We start from the raw sequence: 23,485 nt of genomic DNA on the forward strand, positions 1-23,485 counted from the left end.
TCAATGCTTCTTGAGCACCTGCAGGGTCAGTGCAGCAGAAATGCAAGTCATGGCTTGAAACAGTGATTGAGCACCTGGTGGGAAGGCAGGGCCAGCCCGGGGGGAGCTCAGGTGTATGCAATATATATATAAGTCACCTGAGTGACTGGAAGGGCTGGAGCCAGGATCCACCCCTTCCCAGCCCTCATTTAAGGGTTGGCAGTGGAGTTAAGGGGATCTTGTTGGAGATGCCTGTGTACCTGAGGCCTTCCAAGGGTAAGCAGATTTTTTTTTTTTCCTTTGTTTCTTGTGTCTATAGCTGCTGTGTTTGAGTGTATCGTTGCTTGCTGTGGCCTAGGACTTTGCTACCCTGCTGTTATTGCTGCGTTTTCTGTTGTGTTATAGTCAGTGACTCCATCGCCTCCCTGGGCAGCCTGTCTCAGCACCTGACTCTCTTGGAGAAGTATTTCCTGACGTCCAACCTGAACCCTCTGGTGCAACTTGAGGCCATTATCTCTGTTCTTATTGCTAGTTACATGGGAGAAGAGGCTGACTCCCACCTCACCACAAGCTCTCTTTAGGCAGTTGTATGGAGCAGTAGCGTCTGTCCTGAGCCTTCTCTTCTCGAGACTGACCCACCTCACTGAGCTGCTCCTTGTAATTCTTGTGCTCCAGGCCTCTCACAGCTCCCTTTCCTGAACACGCTCGAAGCCTCGGTGTTGTGCTTGTAGCATGGGGCCCAAAGCAGTCAGGCAGTGTGTGGCTGGTTTCTTACCTTTGACCACATGGAAGCAAGTAAGGTACTGTGCTTTTGGTTTGTTTTTTTTGGTTTTAGGTTGTTTTTTTTGTTGGTTTTTTTTTTTTAGCTGAAAGAGAAAGATAGCATGTGAGAAGAAAAAGGTAATAGTTGAAGACACAACCACGATCTGCTCTGGTAGAGTACACACGGTAGAACAGTTTGGGATAACATACAGCAGCTAGTCTGCTGATTATTGCAACTACAGAGATTTTTAAGAGGGCTGGTTTTGCATTCTTTTGGCAGCTTCATTTATATCTGTCTCCTGAGGGTGCATTTATCTATTCAGTAGTCTTGCAGATGCCTATATGTTCTTGAGTATGTTGGTAGATCCACTGTTATTATTGCACTCATAGTACCTGGCATCTAAGCAGAAAAGATCAAGAATTGTATTTTTGGGGAATGAAGGGGCATATGGGAAAGGAACACAGAGTGTATTTGAGCTACTGGTGGGTTGGTTCAAGTTTTGTTTCAAGTTGGTTCCTTTTTAGCCCTGCCTTGCTTGTAATGTTATTTCACAAAGCTTTGAGTATGACATTTTCCTGGAACATGAGTGAATTAGAGTTGCCATTGAGTTTTCTTCCAGAGCATGAAAAACAAATGTAGAAATGATCATTGTCTTTTGTTAGATCGTTGCCTTTAAGTAGTTGTTATGCATGATACTGAAACCCTATGGTCACTTCCTTCTTTGGGGCCTAGTAGCACCACTGTAATTGTAACACTTTTTGCCAGTGAACAGTTCTTTCTAAAACCTCCTCAGTGAATAGTAAGCTGATTTTTTTTGTTCTTTTTATTTTTTTTTGCACAAAGAATCTGGTGCTCATTGCCCAGTGGAAAAATGCCTTGTGGAAAGGAAGCCCTGGCTGGTGGGAGTCTGGCAGGGCCAGGTCCTTCATCTCTTCACCCTCCTCTTGGCATCGAGGGTTTGTATGTCAGTGAGCCGTGATTCATTTTTTGCTGATCTTTCAATATGTATTTTTGTCCCCAAGGAACAATACAGCAATATTATGAATTAGGACAGTTTGTACTTGTTCAGGGGCTGTGTAAATCAGGCCAAAGCTTCAGGTTGCCTGAGCCAATCTTGCATCCCGTTTGTACGAAGCAGTGTTCTGTCTTTGTGCTCCTTTTTTTCTGCTCATAACATTCAGAGGCTTTGCACTGGCAGCAGTGGTGTGTGATTTAACACTTTATATTAGGAACCATTACTCATGGTGAGACTTTTTCTGCAGAAACAGTGAGCGTATGGACATTCCCCACTATTAGTGGGGTAGAGAGTTGTTACATTTAAAATATTGGATTCATTTTTTTCAGTTTGTGCATCTTTGCTTTTCCTGTTTTCATCCCTTTTTCTTACCATTTAACTTTTCCACTGGAAGACTCATGTATTTTATGCAGAAGCGATAAGAAAGCAATCAGGATATGAATTGCAGTCCAGACCTTCTAATTCCTTAAGGGAAATACACGTTTCCTGTCAATAAGAAATACTACCATAAAAAGGAGAGCAGTTTCTGGAACAATAGGTAGCAGTTCTGATGCAGGTTTTGGTGTGGTGTGTGCCCTTGTTATGTCAGATCTGAAATGCTGCTTGTGAGTGCAGAACAGTGACATAAGAAAATCTACCTGGAGCAAAGCACAGCGGCAACAACTTAGAAGAGGCATTGACTGATGACACATTCAATTTGATGCAATTATGGTATTCCTCCTCAGAAATCATAACGTGCAGCAGGTTCTATGTTTTGGGATAGGCTAATAATACAGTTGACTGCATGCTAGGAAGAGAGGGGGTGTTATAATGGGGAGTAATGCAGCAGTCTGATACTCTGTCTTCAGGATTAAACTCCTTTATAACTTTGAGGCATGTCAGAAATGGGGAAATCTTGTTTGTAACTGTTCCCTTTGTATTTCTTGTTTGTTTGAAGTCATTTGGGTTCTAGCCACATAAAATTCACTCAGTAGATTGAGAATTTCAGCATAAGGAAACACAATTTATTGCTTGAAAGGTCGTTGGCATACTTGAGCGAGTCTGCAGAGTAATCTGTTCCTTTAGCAAGAGCTTGGTGAATAAATGGCTTTTGCAGTATGTGTGAAGGAGATGGAACTTGGCTCTCTGTGGCAGGTGAGGAGGTGTAAGAGTCATGACTGAAAACACCATGGGTAAGCCTGAGCAGCACGGACCTGAGTGTAGCTGGCACAACGTGGTACAAAGGGAAAGCTATTCTTGAAGACTTGTAAGTTACAAAGCTTGTATTTCACTCACCTGCGTGGCAGCCCAGTCTAGTTCTTCCTCTGAGCAAACATCTTTGCCTTTCTTGACATAAACTGCAGGGTTACTACAAGTAGCCCCCATCCGTGCAGGAGTGTTGCCTAAGGCAGGCAAATGCAGCACTGGAGCTAGTAAAATAGGCTGGGTAGTGATGGGCCTGCAGCAGAGGCTGCCTTCTGTAGGGACATGGGAGAGGAGAGGTGACAGAGGCTATTTCTCATGGTGTCTGTAAGAGCTGGGGGGGGGGAACACAACAAAGAACTCTTCCACAGTGGTGTCCTCAGATTCCTTCAGAGAGGTGAAAACAAATGAAATTGAACGTTATCATTTCAGCTGAAGATCTGGTGGGAAATGGAGCCCAGGGTGCTTAACCAAGGGTTGGTACTGCCTCAGTGGGAAGAGAAGTGACTGCTGCCCTTCGGAAGCAGATATAATGTTGGTAGTGGCACTTCTCTCCTCAGTAGAACTACCTGAGGAGAGCGCTGTGAGGGATGTTGGTTGATAGTTTTTTCAGATTGTTGAAGAAAGCTCCCGAAAATAGTTTATCAATAGCTTTTTCTTCTTGGAGATATGAATGCTTCAGCATTTTGAGACAGGAAGTCTTCACAAATCACAAACCCAGCGTGTTTCATATCTAATTACCAGACACAGAGGAAATGGACTTCAAGCATAAAATATGACTGGCTCCCTGAATGCTTCAAAACTTTGCTGCTTTCTATATTTCATACTGACGACTTAATAGCCTACGGGATGGTCATCTTTTGTCGCTGTAGTTCTTTTCCTTAAAACTCAGTAAATGCCACCAGGTAGTGCCCTTCGTGTGCCATTGCTGAGCCCCTCTGCAGTGCCAGCATTGTGGTGCTACATGTGCATCACCATGGAGCAGTGCTCCTGTGTCACTGCTCGTCAGTACAGAAGGACAGAAGCAGGAAGGATGACGGGAAGAAAGCAGGAAGAAAATGGGAAAAGCTTGAAAATGTGACTGCTGGTGAAAGGCAGAACTTCTTGGCCCATACACTAAAGATGTTGACAGACAGTGGTCGTTACCACCCAGTATTTACTATTCTGCACCACACAGTGCTTATGTGAGTTGTGTTGCCTCTGTGTCTGCCTCACGTAGAAGCACCTGCAAGCTGCTCTTCTCCTTGCAGGTGACTTGCTCAGAAAGTTCCCAGCTCTGAGATGTGGATTGGTGTTTTGTGTTTCATAGAACCTAGAGGTAGCAACCTTCTCTCACCCATTATCTGCCCTTTTCCCATTCTAACGTGCCCATGCTGGTTTATATCTCTTCTCCCGGGGCAAGTTCTGTGTACTACTGCACTTGAGGTCTTCTTTTTCCAGAATATAAAAGATTTTAGCTTAGAGACCTTGGTGACTGAAATATTGCTGTTGCCATGACTGTGACATAGAACTGATGCACAGCTAAAGCTTTTTGGTAGATAGGAGGTTTTAATACATCTAGTAGCTGAATCAGCTTTTCTCTGGAGCGCTGCTAAATTGATTCCAATATATTAATTTGTACCTGTTGTTTTGGCTAATGTAGCATTTAAAAAATGAATTATCTAGCAAATACTTTTAAATTTGCCTTATAATTAAAGGTCTTGTTCCCTCCAACAGGCAGTGATGCAAGCCAGCTGTACAACTGCTTGATTAAGGCGGGCTTACAGCTGCTATACATAACAGAGCAATGTAGAACAGCTGGGCTGTGTTAGGGAATTTGGCTTAAGTGCTGCTAAAGACTGAACTGAGCAGTTCTGAAATTCAAGAGCCGTCTCCCTGGTCTGTGAGAGAGCTGTATGCAATTAATACACTTATTTGCATGGCTTCATCAAGATAAATGTTGAAACTTTCACTTAGGTATAGATCTGTGCTAGGCAGTACTCTTGCCATAGTCAGAATCGGTCATATCTGAATATTCTGAAAAACATATTCCTCGTTTTAATTCTGTAATGGTACTTGATATTATGGAGCAGTCACTGAAGATGTTTTAAAGTTGATATAGAAAAGTAGTGTCATATTTGATATCTCAGTACCTATCTATTGTAACTATCTGGGTTTCAGTGGCACTGCCCATTTGCAGGTACCTTTTCCGTGCTGAAGGAAGCCTGCAGTTTTTGACTTTCTCTGTAATTTCATTTCTGTGTCTTCTGGCATCGTCCTCGTACTGAACTGTCAAATATGGGAATGTAAAATTTTATGAACCTTTTAACTCATTAATTGTGCTCATATCAGTACATTGCGAGATTGGATGTGTGATTTTTAAAATGCTGAATCTAATCAGAGGCATTATGGTTTTATTAAAATGCTTCTCCCACAGGGAAATCCAAATGGCAAGCTGGTGGAAAAGCAAAGACTGCATCTCAAGGGAAACACAAGGCTGCAAAGCAGGTATCTACTCATTTTTGTCTTAAAATTTGCAACGTATAAATATTTTGTGATACTATTGATGCATTATTTGCTGAAGAATATCTGTATAAAAGTATACCTGTGTTGCATTGATAAAGGATACAGGCTTCAAAATGGAGTTTAAGAATGCCAAAACTTAGACTGTATTTCTTAGCTTCTCTTTTTGTCATTTCTTAATCTCTGGATTCGTGACTTTTGGGCATTAAGGTTATCTTAAGGCCAGTGCAGCTCAATGGTAAAGCCATATAGGAATGTGCTTACATCTTTAAAACATAAGCATGTTAATTTCACCGTGTAGTTCAGCCACTCTTATCCTGGTGTTCTCTGCTTGCTCCCTAGGATGCTACAAACACTGTGCTCTGGTTTACTTGTTCTGGGAAGGATTTCATTGAAGTAGTTGGGGTGCCCTGTGAGCTGATTTAGCCTCACAGAACCTTTTGGATGGGAGTAATGTGCTACATGGTTGGAGTTCTGTCTGTTCTTGTCATTTGGAATTATGTAAATACTGTGTTTTCGGAAGAAGAATACTTTATTGTTATTTGGTGACTACTCTGTGTGGGACTGCTGTGCTGAGACTACATTGCAGAAACAGAGCATTCCTAGTGAATCATCAAACAATTCAATGATTCTAGTTGGAAAGGGCACTTAAAGGCCATCTAGTCCAGCTCCCCTGCAATGAACAGGGATAAATCCAAGTGCTCAGAGGCTGGCCCAGCCTGACTTTGCGTGCCTTCAGGGACAAGGCATCCAGCATCTCTCTGGGCAAACTGAACACGTTATTCAGGGCAGTAAAGCTGGCCCCATGATTGTCACATCACGTTCTTTCCACACACTCACGAAGGTTTGAAATGGACTGCTGAATGCATGTGCATCATGGCACTTTGACATTCAACTTCTTTTTTCTACTGCAATTTGAGTTTAATTTTCCTCTGCCTATAAATGTGATACTAATCTCAAGGAAATAGACTGATGAAAACTCACTTGTGTGGTCCTATCCTCATCTTTTTCTCAGCATCCTGAGCATAAATACCTCATACTTTTCACAACTCCAGGGCGTGTTACTGAATGTGTTTTGGAAAACAAATTGTTTTAACTGCTTTAACATCACTTCAGTCATTCACGCTGATTTCTTCATATACCCAAAACAGCACTGGTGGTTATCAAGGTAGTCACAGAAATCTAATTAACTACAGGGAGAGTTAAGAGGAGAGATTCCTCAATCCTCAGACAGGAGAGTGTACATATAGGTAGGTTTATATCTGTCGAGTGCTGACCTCAACACACACAAGGTTGACAAAAACATAATGTACCTCCAAGAAGGTATTTGTGATTTCTCTCTGTGCCAGCATTCATGCAGGCAGTTGGATGTTTTCCTCTGTTTTCATCGCGTTTAGCATGTTGGCAGTCCTCTGTATCTGTGCAGCAAAGTAGCACTAAAGCAATTAGTGTGTATATTAGCACTGAGAATCAGACGGCAGATTTGTTGCAGTGAAAGCTGTTCATTACAAGCTAGAGCAGCACGAGAACAACTTCAGATTTGGCATCAGGAGGAGCAACTTGATTCAACAGCTCAGCACTTATGCTGGGTTGAACTGAGCTTGTAGTGTTAACCAAATGGTGAGTGGAAATGGTCTTCTGAAGTAGAAGAGATTCTTTTATCATGCGCTGTGCAAAGTAAATGTTGAGTTATAATTGTCAAAGAATCAGAAATTGGTTCTGCGTATTGGTTGCATTTGTTTAAGGTAAGAAAGCACGCTTTAAAAACTGCAATTAGTGGAATGCCTTAAGTCTTCAATGAGAAACTCCTTGCTTACAAATGTTTAAATGTATTGGGCGAAAAAATGTATTGCACAGAAGCACAACCCCTTACTGTGCTTCTCTTTGTTGTTTTCCTTTACGTCTCTTCTTTAGAACGCTTCCCTAGATTGTAAATTAACAGCAGCAGCAGGAGATAAAACCTTTGACAAAAGCCCAACCAAAGCACGGCAGCCTCGAAAAGTTGATCTGCGAGCTCGGTACTGGGCGTTCCTTTTTGACAACCTGAGACGGGCAGTTGATGAAATCTACGTCACATGTGAATCGGATCAGAGCGTGGTGGAATGCAAGGTAAGCTCTCAGCAGTTTGTTCTGCTTGCTGCCATGTGATTCTTAGCGCTCTTTTTGCTCTGTACAAAAAAGAATGCAGGTAGCAAAGAAGGAGTTAGAGCCTCAGAAGTGTGTTTGTGCTTTCGTGCCTTTGTGTTTAGCGGAGGTTAGTGGATAGGAAACCTGGTGGCGTGTTTATTCACAGTGAACAAGATAAAAGCATTTTAGGTTGTGACTAATTTGGAAGACTGTAAGTGATTTTTTTTTTTTATAATGTCGTTAGATCTTTTCTATTAAGTTCTAATTTAAATTAATTTTCAATTTCAATTGGTTTTTTTTTTCCCTATCACGTTCCTTACTGTAGGTGGCACTGTTGTGATTCAGCCTCTTCCCATCCTTTGGCTCATTGTTAAATGCCAAAATTACACATTACTCACTTTTTTGGTAATTAGTTATCACTCTTCTGATTCTCTGTGGTGATAAGAGAGTGGTGGATAGTAAAGCATAAACAATGACTGGTTGGGACTGTTTTCCCTAATTTCAGATAAGCTGTATTTGTAATAAGATGTAAAACTATGATGCCCAAGCTATGATTATTTTTTTCCTTCAGTAGAGCCACAGAAAAACCATTGTCCTTTAAACAAAAGTAATTTACTCCTCAGAAATGGAGTTAATTTCAAGCACTAAGAGAAGCCAGAACAATACATTTTCAAAGAAAAGTGAAAGATGCATTTTTTTTCAGTATTCTTGTTAGATATAGCTGAGAACTCAACGCGTTCTGGAACTGATTATCTAATCACTATATAGAAAATTATATGTATCAATTTAAGTAAACAATTTTCTTATCATATGTATCTAGCTCTCTGCTGTAATCAGACACTGCCAAATTGACTTTAAGATTAGTGTACAAATACATTTCATTGAAAGCAGATTGGAAAACTGAACAGTAGCTAGGGGCTTCCAAATGGTGAGTTGCTCTAACACAATTTACCATGTTGATACTGAGCTGTCTTCCTGCTCAGGAAACTTCTCTGAAGAATTTCTTGGTTTAAGAAAATCAGTCAGCCTTGCATGGTAATTAGATTACCATTTTAAACTTCTGTGCCCGAAAGAACAGTAGCATATTTGTATCATTATCACATATTTTAGGGGTTAGATATCATTCAGCATTCTAATCATGCTACTTGATCTGCTCTCAGATGGAAATACTCTATAGCCCAAGTGGAAAGTCTTCATTTTCATAGATGCTTGACAGTGATGTATGTATTCACGGGCATCAGGTTACTTGTTTGCAGAACATGGGTGGAAAAAGCAAAAACTGAGTAAACAAGGATGTTCAGCATTGTGAGTCATTAAAACTTATGGCACATTCATGTTGCTTTTACTTCTAAAATGTTTTCAGCATTAAAAAAAAGTTCCTTTCTTTAGCAGGTGAAATGTGCATTTGTGCTTCAGTCTTTTGTTTGTGAAATTTTCTTACAAAGATTACTATTAAATGTGAGTCATTACTCTTTTTTTTCCCTCTGTGGACAATAGAGGTAAACTCATTCATACTCTTTTTTTCCCCAGAAATATTTGCATTGAAGTATTCAGTATCAGAATATTTTAAGGAAATTCCACTCTGTATTTTACTAAAGCTGCTAGGATAGGAATGGGATGGCTTTACTTTTAGTTCTGTCTTTGCTGACCTCTTACACTGTGTAGGAAAGTGTGTTGCTTAGAATGATACACGAGATATCAACAGACAAGCCAGCTCGATATTGGTTCTAATTTTGCTGTAGGAGATACGTGGGGAGCTACGTTAAGTAAGGGTCTGATTGGTAAAACTGTTTATCTGTTGGGTTTTTTAAAGGATTTTGAAAAATCATTTGTACTGAGATAAATGTCTCCTATGGATAACTTAATTCACAAGTCAGCATTTGAAATGAAGCCTCAAACCTGTGCTTTGGCCAACTGGGTGATGCTGTTATACTTAAACACTTTAGTTGTACAAAGATTACATTAAAAGAGGACCTTTGTAAAAAGGAAAAAAATGAGCTGGGGTAAATTCAGGCACCAAAAACCTTTGTGTTAACTCAGGTGGTTAGTTTTGATTTTGTACTTTTTGCTCTCCTGTAGTCTTACGAGTTGGTATCATTTTATTGATTATGTTGTCACTGAAGATAATGTTTGATGCTCCCAAATGGGAAAGGGCTCTTGTGGCTGCTTGTGGTTGAAACTGCAGACGAAGGTTTGTGGTGAGGATACAAACAGTGGAGATGTGTGTAAGAAGATCGGCCGTGTATATTTTTCTCCCAACTTTGGGCACTGCTGTGGGTGGTATTTTGCTATTGATTTGCCAGAACTCTCAAACCATGTAGGTATGTATGGCTCTGATGCTCCACATAAGGATACAGTGAAGATGCTTAAAATATATATATAAAAAAATGGATTCTCAAATTTGTGGATCATCTTACTGTACATGAGTCACTTTAGTGGTGCTACATAGAGATTAGATGTAACAACTCTGTAACCTTGAACAAATATGGCTGTTCTTATATATTAGCTTGGTGTGTGTATCTTACGTTTATGTGAATTTTGTACTGCCCAGTATTTTTGGGGTTTGGGTGCTGGGCTTAGGCCCAAAAAACTTGTTATGCCAAGCATCCTTGACATTGCTTTCTGTATCCTAAAGAGATTTGAGTCTAAAATTCTTTGTGGATGGAAGAAGGCAGATTCCATAGCCAGGGGAGTCTTGGTTAATGCAGGAGAGAAACTTTTGCTGCAGTTGTTTTATGGTTTTTTGGTGTCTCAGGAACTGGATTAGAGGGGGATAAAATATTTAGCAACACCAACATAAAAAAACACTTGGTGATGGAGTTTGAGTAACGATCCACCAACTGGACCCAGAAGATTCTCAGACTACCTGAAACTTAATGGGTGTATTTTTACTCCTCTTTGGAATGAGTTCATGACTTCAGCTGCTTTTGTTTTGAAAAGGTTGGATTTAATGATGGGCTCACTTATTTTTAGGTTTCCGTTTGGCATTATTTAATACTTGTACAAGCTTTTATCTTTTTACCTAATGCTTATTAATTGGTATATTCCCACCAGATTTTGACAGGGGCGGTTTCCCTCTTTGTAATGCTTACAGATGATAGACACTTTGAGTGCAGTTTGGTGCAAACAGCTCCATTCTCCTTGTTTATTCCCTCTAAAAGCCAAAAGGAAAGCATGAGATGCTGTATAGAGGTGGGTGAAGCATCTCTCTTAAGAGATTTGACGTATTGTATGGTGGTGTTCTGTGAAAGAACCAGCTTCATTCCAGGCCTTCCAAGCAGGGAGATCTCTGGGAGTGATTTACCATCGTTACAGTTGATTGAAGGCCTCCCTGAAGGGGAGAGGAACTTGCTTCATTAGGGTCTCTTGCTGGGAACGCCTTGTGGGGGCTGTTTTTAGTTCAGGATATGCTAATTCTAACAATTCCCATTTCTGCATGCGGGCTGAGGCCCACAGACATCCATGCTGATTATTGGCTTATGAGGCAGCCAAGGAAATAAAACTGTTTCTAGATGTGTTGAAGCCAAACGTAGGAAAAAAAAACGTTTTTTTTTTTTGAAGGTTTTTCTAACTTTGGTGAAAAGGAAACCTCCAATGGTTCAGTACAACAGTCAGGTTGATCCAAACAGGATCGTGAGTGCATTTTCACTGATGTAAGAGCCCATTCAACTCTGCGTTTCACTTTCTGGGAGATATGAGGTTTGGTTACACTTCAGTGTTACAGCTGCACATATCTGAAGTACAGAATCGGAGTCAGATCCTTCTGACTTTCAGCAAGAAATGATTTGTTACATGTGGATTTCAGTTCTTTCCTTGTAGTGACGCAAATCCTGAAAGCATCCCAGGAGGGCTTCTGAAATAACTTATTTCCTCAACAGAGGCCTCGGCGTATTCTGCTTGGATGCATTATTCTTGTTGTAGTGTCCTGGTTTCCTCTGACTGTACGAAGGAATTAAAGAACAACTAAAGCTGTGCAAAATCTAAGTGATTTTTAATTGAGGTTTCTTCAGCATCTCTTGCTTTCTACACATGAATTCTTATCATTGATTGTTTATTTGTCTATCAGAGTCACCTATTCAGTATATTTCTGTCAATTCCATAACCGTTTTGGGCACTGATGTACTGCCTTGTCCAGATGTCTTCTATCTTGGAACTCCTAGAAGAACATCTCCAGTTAGGAGAATTTCAGCATGAACTGTAGTATATTCTGTATGATGGCATGTCTTCTTACTCGATAAAACCAAGGTGATTCTGACTATCCCTGAGAACCCAAGACAGCAATTTATAGATTAGAACACATATAATTCTTTTTCTGTCGTCTTCACAAAGCAGAGTTTTCCAGATCAATGAAGTTTAATGGAATATAGGTTTGGAGACATTCTCAAATTGTTAGAAAAGGGCTAATTCTACAGCTGGGATATGTCAGGAGAATGACAGGCTGCTGCTTCTCACTGTATTGAAAAGAAGTGTTCTGTTTCTGAGAGTGAAGCTATTTAGGAGGAGTTGTGTGTGTGTGTCTCTAAGTAAACCCATGTGACTGTATTGCAGCAGTCAATGCCAAGAGGGCATCTCTTCTGTGAGCACTCCTGCCTCTTTAGGGACGATACGTTTCCACTGTTGTCATCTCCTGCAGCTGAGTCAAAATCACCAGAACGAGCAGTGGAGAAAACGGCGCAGTGTGTGTATCCAGCCTCACTGCTGGAAATAGCAGGGATCTTTCAGAATGACAATCTGTTCTTTTTTAGGGTAGGTTCAGGATGGAGAGCCAACTACTGAAAAACCAGTGTGTTTTCTAACTGGTCTTCTGGGTGATCCCTGGCCCTTCATGCTTGACAGCATGTATATCATTTTGGGGGGTAAATAAGTTGCGTGTGTCCCTGAATTTTGTGCTGACTTAATAAAATACTTGATTAATCCTAAAAACTGAAGTTGAAAGAAAGGTAGAAGGAACTTGGGCTGCCTTTCCGAGTGTGGTGCAGTGCATGAAAATAACTTGCTGGACTAAAACCATAGTGTAAAATATTCACTACAGATAATTAAACGAAATGGTGTGCATAATTTGTAAAATGTTATAATAATGCACATTTCTAGCCTTAAGAATAAGTGACAATACAGATGTGCAGTTCATTTCTCTGCCACGTTCTGCAGTTTTGAATTGCAGTGACCCTAAGATCGTGCAATCTCCTGTGCTTCCCCCCCTTTATTTCTCTCTGCATTGTTTTTTTTTCTCCTCCTTATTTGAGCATGGGAGAATAAATGGAGAAGATGATGTTTCAAACGGTGACACGACTTCCAAACAGTGAACCTCTGTTTTCAGAGATTATGATCGACCTGTCTAGGGCCCGAGTCAAGACAGTTCTGATTCAGGAATATAGGATTATCCTGATACAGCTGTTCTATTTATAGAGATCCTTCTTGTTTGGAAAGTAGTTAATGTGATCACCCAAGTGAAGAGGGCAGAAGCACAACTTAAAGATAAATATGTATGTAAAGAGGGTAGCAATGACTGAGAGCTAGAGAAAGGAAGGAAAAGCCCAGAAAGATCCCTGTTTAAGGACTGTGCATCAGAATGATGGAGAAGAGGGAGAAACAGGAGCTGCAGTGTGAGTGTTTTTAGTTTTATGCCACTGCTTTTCCTCTCATCTATTTTTTTTTTTTTTTTTACAGCATTGCTTTCTTTGTCAGTTTGAACCGGCTCTTACAAAATCATGTGGAATGGTTATGACCTTGAAAAATAATGGGATTTAAAATTGTTTTGACTCTGGCGCAGCCATAGTCTACCCCATCAAGGTTCCTTTTTGTCAGCACCTTCTCAAGTGCTACGAGTTTCCACTGCTTCAGCACCGCAGGGTATATCTGCTACCCTCCGTGCCGTAGGTGAGGCGCAGCGCTGTATTGATGTCCGGGACCCCGGAGCCCCGCGCCAGGATTGTGTGTCAGCAGGACAAAGGGATGGCGCCAACCGGCCCGCCGTGTGCGCCTCTAACTCGAATTAATTACAAACCAATCGAAGCCGTTGCAGCCAATTGGTAAACTAATTGGTAATTTTAGCTGGACGTCTATATGTAGTTATCTGGATGCCTGTAACGGCGCTTTCAGAGCCACTTTTGTTCTGCTTCATCCTGCTTGACAAAATGGCCCTCATAGCTTTAGGGAGAAAGATGTGCATCAGTGAATGTGGGGCAGCTCCAACTGCTTGTCTTGTTTGTATTCCCTTGTTCGTAGAACATGGCTCGGATTACAGCTGCATGGTTCTGCTCTGATCATTTCTGATAATGCGTAGCTAAACATTCCTTAAAATAGGTTGAGCCATTTACTGTGTCTTTTTCATGTGCCAACTAAATTCAGAAATGTAACTTGTGTTCAGATGGATCCTTTTTTTGAGGGATATCTCAGTGACAGACTTGAAAAGTAAATGATTCAGAATTAAATTTTGCTTTCTATGCCCTTATTGTTAATAGCAGTCAGCACAACTTAGCGTGGGCTCGCTGAAATGGATGTGGATTGAATTAGAAAGCTGAAATTTTATTAGTGGAACTGGAAGAAAGAGCTGCCTCAAATACTCTCCTCGTTCATGCCTTGGAGCAGACCTTACTTATGAATTATTTTCGTGTTGTAAACTAACTGCCTTGTGAGAGATTTTTGTTTGCTTTCTTGTGGAGGATTTCAAAACAAAGAGCAACTTTGAGATCAGCAGCGGTATTGTTTGACTTTGTGTCACTTCTCCAATGTAACAGACGGCACATGCTCCGGGTCTGTCATCCCTACTAGTGGATACTTACATGCAAGCTAAAGCTGACTTTCAAACGTGCATTTGTCAAACAAAAGGAATAATCATCCTTAAATGTTACACAGAAGAATGTGTTGCATGTAGTAAGGTCCTTTTTATGTTACAGGTAAAGCTGGGGAGGAAGTGATGTTACAAAAGCAGGCATTAGCTGGCTTCAGTGGGGCACTGTAGCTACACTGGTCAGTACTGAAACGTTTATTGTTTTGCCCTTGGGAACTTACACATTTGAGATCACTCCCCAGATATTTCTCTCTAGTAACTTGGAGGAGAACGTCTCTCTTAATGGAACAGTGAAGACTTCAACATAGAAAAGAATTTGCAAACCAGGAGAGTGTCATTAATATTTCTTCCATTTATTGTAATCGCAGAATTCAAGCTTTGTTTATGGATCTTTATTCCCAACATGTTGTCAGAGAGCAGTGTTACTTGCAATTCTGGTCTGTGAAAGCTGCTGTTTCTGATGGATGTGATCTTGAAGCAGCTGCTTTGGAAATGCATTCATATGCTTTGTGGGTGATCATCGGGTCTGTGGGCTGATGGTGTGTGTGCTTTTTGTCATGTTCAGGAGCTGATATTTCAAGTATGTACGTGGAATATAAGTGATTTCCTGCTTCCAGGCCTTGTAAAAATGGCTCCTTTCTTGGCCATGGTGGAGCAGAGAGCCACAGGTTGCTCAGGGAGCAAAGCGAAGGATTGAGTCGTACCATCTACTGCACTGTGCTATGAAATGATGTCAGTGCTGTCTGAGTAAGGGCTGCAGGATCCCATCTGATTTTGAATTTTTGCTTGTTTTTGTATGGAATCTGATCTTCCAGTATTTACTGCGGTGACACATTTGTCCAAAGTGGAAAGCTGGAAGTTAAAACATGAGGATATTTGTGTTGGAAACAAGTCATTCAGTTCTGTACTGCTCAGCTGTTGACATTTTATTAGCAAATTTCTTCCTGATATAATGTGGAGTTAACTTTGTCTTTTCACAACAGTTCATTTTATCTGTTGGAGAGCAATACGTCATTTGCAGTCTTCTCCTAACCTCTTAACCAAGATTTTGCAGTGTTGAAATGAAACTGCAGCATGCCCATGTGATTTCTGGCAGTGTGTTGTTTAAACCTACCTAGAATTGTGGCACGGACTAGTTTGCTCTTAAGATCTCTTCCAGTTGTGCTATTTTATGACAATATGTAAATCTTTCACACTATAAAATGTGTTCACAAATGCAGCTTTCAGTGATTGGGTCACGTAAAAATGCATAAATTCTTCAGCACCTCCGTGTAGTTTGAAGGTGACTTTTTAAATGGTAGAAAATAAACTGGTTTCTAATGGTTAAAAAGTATAATGTGGGTATTGAAGTTGTAAGGTCTGGATAAGTAATCACTCTATGCTGGAAAATTCACAATTGGTGACATTTTCCCCCACTTGTTAAGGTGTACTAATCAAAGGAGAGAATATAAGCTTTGCATTTTGCAGGTCATCGTGTTTGTTTCTCGGTAAGTTTATGTCAAAGGCAATCATTCCATAAATGAAATCTAATGCTTTCTTGTGTTGCTTCTCCAAGTATCACCATAAGATTCCTTTAAAAACTGCCTAATCAGTGTGATCGTGCTGATAATCTCATGTGACAATAGGATATCTGTCACGAACCTAGATGGGTACAAGCATTCATTCACCTGTGCATCCTTTGGAAGCTCTCAGGAACAAGATAGAGCTTGCTGCACTGCCCCTTTTAGGTACTGTACTGCAGCCCCTGGGATTGTCTGGAAGGAACTCCCTCTGTTGGATATATTTGCCTTGGTGTAATTGTTAATTTTTCACACTGCAAACAGATTAATCATTAATGATTAATCATAAAGATGAGTTATTAGTTTTCTGCATATCTCATGAGGCATGCGTAGTATATTGCTGGGGATAATGACTGGCAAAAAAAGCAAAACCAAAACAGAGCAGTGATTGCTAGGAATAATTTTCTTGACAGATTTTGCTCTGTTGTCCTTAAACATTGGATCTTGCAGAGATCTTAGAAAATATGCCCATTTTTTGATAGAGTGCATGTTTTAGTGTTTGTTCACATCAAAATTTGAGATTTGCTTTCAGGGTTTTTCTTGTTTTTATTTTTGACAGGAAAGATGCAGACCAGTAGATTTCCTCCTTTCTGGTCACTTCTCGTTTGGGGACTGAGAGGATTGTTTTTTAAATACAGAGGTTGATGTAATGGTTGCTTTTCAGGAAGTCCTGATGATGCTCGATAACTATGTGAGGGACTTCAAAGCACTGATAGACTGGATACAGCTGCAGGAGAAGCTAGAGAAGGCCGATGCTCAAAGCAGGTAATCAGCTGCTGGGTTTTTTCCTTTTATGTATAGCCATGTGCTGACTCTTGATAACATTCCTTCTGTGGCAGACATTTAACAAATTGGGAGAATTGTAATTGTTGTGGGGAACCAGGAGGAAGACTTTTCTGTTGGACAGACTTGGTGTGAGGACCCAGTGGGAGTTCTTTCCTCCTTAACGGTGTTATTGGGGAATAGTTGTGCTGAAAGTGGAAAAGAATTTGGAAGAAAAGTATTTGAAAAGTAAAACTGTTTTAAATAGGCATTGTAGTTTGCAAGAGTGAATGATTTTTTTGATCTGATTCTGGGTAATGTGGTTTGGATTTGGTATAGGAACAATTGCAAAGGTGTCTGATTACATTCAGCAATACTCCATAATGCTACATAGCATTTACAGATGCAGGTAAAGGACAACTGTAGGCTTCTCATTTTTAACCTTTTCTTTCCTCAATTTGCAGGCCTACTTCACTAGCCTGGGAAGTAAAGAAAATGTCTCCAGGGCGCCACGTGATCCCAAGTCCCTCATCAGACAGAATCAGTGTGACGTCAAATGCTCGGAGAAGTTTGAATTTTGGGTATGAGAACAGATAAGTTGATTAAAGCTAAAATGAGGATTCATTTAAAGCGGATAAAATGAATATGCTATTCTTTCATAATAATGTGACTTTGCTGTTTATTAAATTGTATATATACATTTGCATATGCTTTTTTTTTTTGCACAAATGCTCCATAAAAGAAAAACCTGCCAAGTACTTAATTTATACCTATTTCATTATATATTTAATTATTGGTTGATCTAAAGACCTGAATTTAAAATACAATTATATTCATATTTTGTGTTTTCTGTTTAATACTCTTTCCCTGCTACAAAACTAAGGTCAAAATGTGTGAAATTGGCACTTTAAAATTGCCTGTGTGTGCAGTGCAGGTGTCCATCTGAGTATGCAGAAGTAACATTAAACAAAAAGACTGAGTGTTGTCAGATGATAATGATGAGCAGCAAAATTGATACAGGTTTAAGTGTTAGACAGTAGAATAATGCATCTTTCACTTTCACGAAGTGACGATGTGAAAGGGATTTAACAAAAATGTGTATAAATACTGTCATAGTGCAGCATTATCTGGTGGTGGTGTTTCAGTTTTGGAGAGCACATAAATGTTCAGTCTGCATCTTCCTCGGGGTGCACTGAGAGTTCATCCAGGTTTGCTGTGGTGTGGAGCACATACCGTGCTCTTTCACAAGTAGCAAGAACGACCTCAGCTGAAATTGCATGTTGGTATATTTGGTCAGTACCTCTAAGTATTCATCTCTTAAGGCTTGAATATCAAAAATTTCTAGAAAACTATTACAAACTCTGGTGGAAAAATTACACCAACAGTGTTCGTGTCTCTCTATGTATCGATACCGACCTGCAGCATTAGAGAGGTTGTCTGCTTAAATACATGATGATTGGAGGAAAGCATGCACAAGCAATCAAATGAAGAAACTGAGTATGGAGGGAATAAAAGTTCTTCCTTTTTATTTTAAAAATCCTACAACTAACTTTGCAAGGATTCAGTTATATCTGTGGTTATTAAACACAAATGTGCACAATAAGTTTTTCATTGTAAATTGCTATAAGGTGAAGGAGATGTCACTCTGTGCTTAAACAGTTCTGATATTCTCTTTGCTGAGCTGTATGGAACTATGTGAGATAGGGTTCAGGGACTGGGGGGAACCTGTGATCTGCTCTTGGAGTGCTTGTGGAAATGAGTCTGGTCTCTGACACGTTTATCGTTCCTTTGTATGTGCCTTGCTTTGTAAATATCTGCTCTGGTTTGTAGCTGTGTTCATATCCTACTGCATCCTGAGGGCTTTGGTCAGCCTTTCTGGTTTCTCACATCCTATTGCATCCCCTTAGAATTGATGAGGACTGTAAAAACTAGCCAGGTATTTACAATGTTCCTCTTTTTTGGTGGCTGCCCTGATATACCTCTTGATGTCCCACTGCGCTTAAGGTATTGAACAGTCAAGTTATGTAGGGCTTTTCTGTGTATTTGTGTGAAACTTGTGAGATTTCTATCTCTTTGTCCCTACTTTGCTTTAGCTAATGGGGCAGCTGGATTTCTTGTACCAGTTTACTCAGTGTTGTAAAGCTTGGAAGAGAAATCACTTGTGTGATTGCAGTTGCAATGGTTCTTTTTACTGAAGATAATCGGGCATTTCTTGAATGGAATGGGTGTTACCATTTTCAAATCTATTAAAAAAGGAAAAACTTTGGTTGCATTCATAGAAATAAAACCTGGTGGTTTGTGCTGAAAATGGTCACTTGAGGCAGAGTCACTTGCATCTTTCCAGAAGTTGGGAAGATGGCCTTTTGGATTTCTTTCTGTGGAACAGGTAGTGGAAAACGAATGTATTAGTTTTGTTTACTCAACTGTCCAGCAAAACAGAGCATGTTGTGGATTTGTGTGGTCTACATTTACAACTAAACTTGCACTTTAATGGACTTCCTGCACATACAGTTTGAATCCTCGTATATGTGGTGGTTGCAGCCGGATCTCTACAGTTCATTGGTGCAATTGGGCAGGAGCCAGGAAGATGCAAGAGAAAGGCTGTTCTATTTGGCTGCAAATGCTCACCATGTGTTTATTGTTATCATTTAAAAAAACAACTTGCTATTAGAGAGTGTTTCTTGTGGGAACTGTTTATGCCTTGCTACGAAGTTGAATCTTTCTTTCACCATTAGGCATTTTTTAAATTTCAACCTGAGAATTTAGCTTCCTGTTTGTTTGGTTTCACTGACTTCTGTGTATAAGGAATCTCACATGGAGATTTTTCTCCAGCTGTAGCACTGCTTGGTGTGTCTTTCTGTCCTCTCTGTGCCTGGACATATGTAAAAGGCTGTCAGGGTACTACCCTGACAACTCAACTTGCTGTTTCTGTGTTTCCATGTGCTTTGTCAGTGAGTTAATTTTAGTTTTCTAATGAACCATTCTGTTCTTTGATTAGACATTAATAAGAGCTATGACTTTCATTTAGGAACCCATCAGTGGCAATTTCTGCAACACGCCTGGCTCCTTCTGGTGTAAGTTGGGCTGATAAGGTAAAAGCCAACCATGGAAAAGCAGCCGGTCCTGAGTTAGCAACTACACAGACCTGTCTGCCAGCTCCAATACAGAAGTCATCCCGAAAAAACGGCAAGTCTTTTTCAACTGCTTAAGTTGTTTTTGCAAAATGCACTGCATAGTTGGTTCAAAGTGTGACCTGTCTTCAAATGAAAATGTCTCGTTTTGCCTTGTACAATGTTCAAATGTAGATCACAGACAGAGGGGGAAAATTAATTCAGCTTCACTCTATCACTGTAATGGGTAAGTTGGTAATGTTCTGCTGTATTTCCGGTGGCTATAAATTGATCAGTGAAAATGTCATTGCACAACACCCCAAGAAAGATCTTTTGGTTGCAAGCTGATAATTGAACCGAGAGCAAAGTGAGGGTAAGGTTTAACACACTTTCTTTCTAGGAAAAATCTGTATGTGTGGTTTCTGTATGCTGTCATTGACGTCCAAAATCTCTGTAGGAAAAAAGGGCTGTGACTTCAGGCCAAATAAATTAAAAACTTTTTTTAAAAGGGTTTCAAATAATCTCCAAAGAGCAATACGTGCCTAGGATTCTCTAAAATAGCTGAAGTGCTGCTATTATCAGAACTGTACTGAAGTTGAAAACAGTGCTGTTTTCCTTACTTGAATACAAAGGTGTGTATATGTGTAGTAATGAGGTTTTCTCTGATGGTGCTTTGTGGAGAATGCTTGATGCTGGGGTCTTTCCTTCTAGAAGAGATCTGCTTAGATGTACACAAGAAAATCTTCACCTCTTGGTATACGAAGTTAGTTTTTTTGCACATGCTGCCATTCATAAATTATCTTTAGAGATGCTTTTTTTGGTTGGGTTTTTGAAATGTGAACTCAGTTGACTTTACACAAAAACAGCAGGCTCAGAGCTTATTAGGATCAATATTCTAATAAAATTTAAAAGAATTGTTTAAAAATCACTGCAACAGATTGTATTAGTTTAGTGTAATTGTACTTTTCTGCTCATGGTAGTAGAAATCCTTTATGGTGGTTCAGAAACACGACGTATCAGAGATCTAAAATACCATGTCCAAGTGTCTTGCAGTTTAATGTAGCTGAATTCAGTAGCACACAGATCTTTATGCTTATAAAAGAAGAATCAAAGCCATATTCCTCAGGCAGTTGTTTACACGGGCATTGATGGATGCTGTTTGTGTAATGGAACTCCTCAGTCTATAAGTTGCACTGAGCTGGTTTGAGTACAGTAGCAGTTGGCTGACTTATCAGCACTGTAAGTGAAAGAGTAATTCCATCTTTAATTTGTGCAAGTAGAATTAAAACTATTCATAAAGAAACTTTCTTCTGTTGATTCTCTCTCACATTACAGTGACAGACTTCAAGCTGTTTTATCTTTAGTAGTGGTTTTTGGTATGGGCAACTTTATTAACTACATAGAAAATAAAACTGATCTGTGCTTTCATATAGATAACATCTTTCTGGGATGCTAGAAGGAAAACAAAAGGCCTTATTCTTATGTTAGCTTTACAGTCTTTAAGGTCTGAAGAATTGGTGTATTCTTGGCCATTACCTGCAGCTGGTGAGCTCCAAAAAGAGCAGTGCCATTTAGGTCATGTCATTCTGGCCTATATGCTTTCAGTAATTTTTAGTATCAGATGTCTGAAGTCTGAATCTGACAGTACATTTCATATTTAGAATTAACAGTCATTCCTTGCAGAGACTTTGTTTCTTCTCTTTAGCATCCAGCATAGGAGAACTTCAGTGATTTTCCTCATGACAGAATTCCAATTTATAAATAAAAGAAATTGAATACTTTCCTTGGAGCACATTATCTCTCATATAAGGAGTAGTATCACTTCTGTAAAATCAAATTGATTTTGCTGATTGGAGCACAAGAGGATTTGTGAAGTTTATGCAAAGGGAATTACAAAGGCTCTTCACATGCATTATTGAAGCAGATATGAGTCTTGTGTATCATCTGCTCTGCCTGTCCACCGGCTAATGCACTCTGCACAACTGTTAGGTGCACTCAGGCTTGGGGGAGGATTCTTCCTACCATCCTATAATGTTATCTTGCCTGCTCTAAAGCCCAGCTGGGGTTACAGTGGCAAGATCTCCTGAAAACGCTTTTTCTCCAGTGGTGTGAGACAGCATTATCATTAAGCCTCACCACGTTCTTGTGCAGAGGTATGATGCTGTTTCAAGGTTGATGGAATTTGCAAATTTAACTGGAGTGGGAAAATGCTTGTGTTTTTTTTCCAGGTATTTCTGTAAATGATTTTTTCTGGATGCACAATTAAATGACGTTAAATTCTTACCCAATTTCCCTCTTTAAGCTCACTGCTACCCTCATTATTTTCACAATTAAAAAGAATAATTTTGGTCTTGAGTGTTTTCCGCAATACAGAACGTAATCTGGCCTTATTTCTGAGCAGCTTCCTTCTCAGATCAGGTGGTGGCAAGAGAAAAGCTTGGTTTGGCCACAGCAATGTACAGAGGCAATAGCCTAGCGTGAAAATAATTCCTGGGTGTTATTTGTAAGAGGTGAGATGGATAATACGGGTGTAATTGTTTTTTCTATTTCAATTGCTCTTGTACGTAGTTGCAAAGCAATGTTCTTTGTAATGTAGCTCAGATTTCTGATCAGTAGGCTGTGCAGTCCTCTGAAGTAACAGTCCTGATGTGGGCTCAGGGAAGCACTCCAACTTCTGCACGTTGAGAACAGATTGCAAAGACGTCATCACAGACAGCAAGGGGCAGCTTGTTCCTCACTGGGTGCTCAAATTCTTCAGCACAATTTCTATTGAAAACTTGCATCCTCTCTCTCTCCTAACTCCACCCCCCTTCTCATGTCCCCCTCCCCAGAGTTTTAATATAAGGGAGCAGGGTCAGAAAGGCTCTGGTAGTATGTTACTTGCCAGTAAGTTTTTAAGAAGGGACACACATCTCCTGAGGTAGGAATCCTGAGGGCTTTGCACCTTATTGGCTAGATGTATTTTATGGATGGTGCCAATAAGGCTGCTTGGCCAGTTCTTCCAGATGGAGCAAGCTGGAAAGAACAAGGCCCTGGTGGCTGTGAGGGCCTCAAGGTAACAGATGGCTTGTCACATCCATGTAATACAAGAGCAAGCAGGGACAGAGAGTTTCTAGTGAAACTGGAAAGTGATCAAGCTAGTCAGATGAATTATTCATTAACAAAACTCATCAAGTAATCAAACCCAGTATGTGATACTTAGCATGTGGAGATGGCTGCCAGGCTATATGAAAAGTTCCAGGTTTAGGTGAAGAATGGAAGAATGATGTCCTAATGAGTACTGCCATTGCTTCAGATTAAGAGCTGTATGATCTAATGTCAATAAATGAATTAGCTTTTCAGTTTGTTGTTAAAAACACTCCTGGAAGTGACTGAGTGCAAAACTGCTGAGAGAATGGAAACGAAGGAGTAACTTTCACAGCTGGCTGTCAGATGGCATAGAACTGAAACTGATACTGAATGTTCTTGCACTCTGAATGCATATTTGCATTAAAAAAGTGTTTTGTATTTAAAGAATTCACCAAATAACATTGTTTAAAATGTTTCCTTTTAATGTTTAAAATTATCCTCTGCTTGAGGATACTAAAAATACATTACGAAGCAAGGAATCAACTAGGTAAGGCAGGCAGGAATTTACTTTTTGGTAAAATTAACTTCAGTAGATCTGAGGGAAAGATACTAAAAGATATTGGTGCC

General features: G+C 40.0%; 1 protein-coding gene across 6 annotated transcripts in view; it reads left to right on the forward strand.

The window, feature by feature from the left end:
• The window catches only part of SCAPER (S-phase cyclin A associated protein in the ER), a 142,287-nt gene that overhangs the window by 6,827 nt on the left and 111,975 nt on the right, over positions 1–23,485 (forward strand). For all 6 annotated transcript variants that reach the window (XM_040706979.2, XM_025154119.3, XM_040706980.2 and 3 more), the window contains exons 4-8: positions 5,356–5,426; positions 7,356–7,550; positions 16,582–16,682; positions 17,144–17,260; positions 19,708–19,865. In XM_040706979.2, the coding sequence (XP_040562913.1) occupies positions 5,356–5,426; positions 7,356–7,550; positions 16,582–16,682; positions 17,144–17,260; positions 19,708–19,865 (642 nt within the window). The remainder of the gene's footprint in view (positions 1–5,355; positions 5,427–7,355; positions 7,551–16,581; positions 16,683–17,143; positions 17,261–19,707; positions 19,866–23,485) is intronic.

The sequence above is a fragment of the Gallus gallus genome, chromosome 10 (assembly GCF_016699485.2).
Source record: "Gallus gallus isolate bGalGal1 chromosome 10, bGalGal1.mat.broiler.GRCg7b, whole genome shotgun sequence".
In the NCBI taxonomy this organism is placed as follows: Eukaryota; Metazoa; Chordata; class Aves; order Galliformes; family Phasianidae; genus Gallus; species Gallus gallus.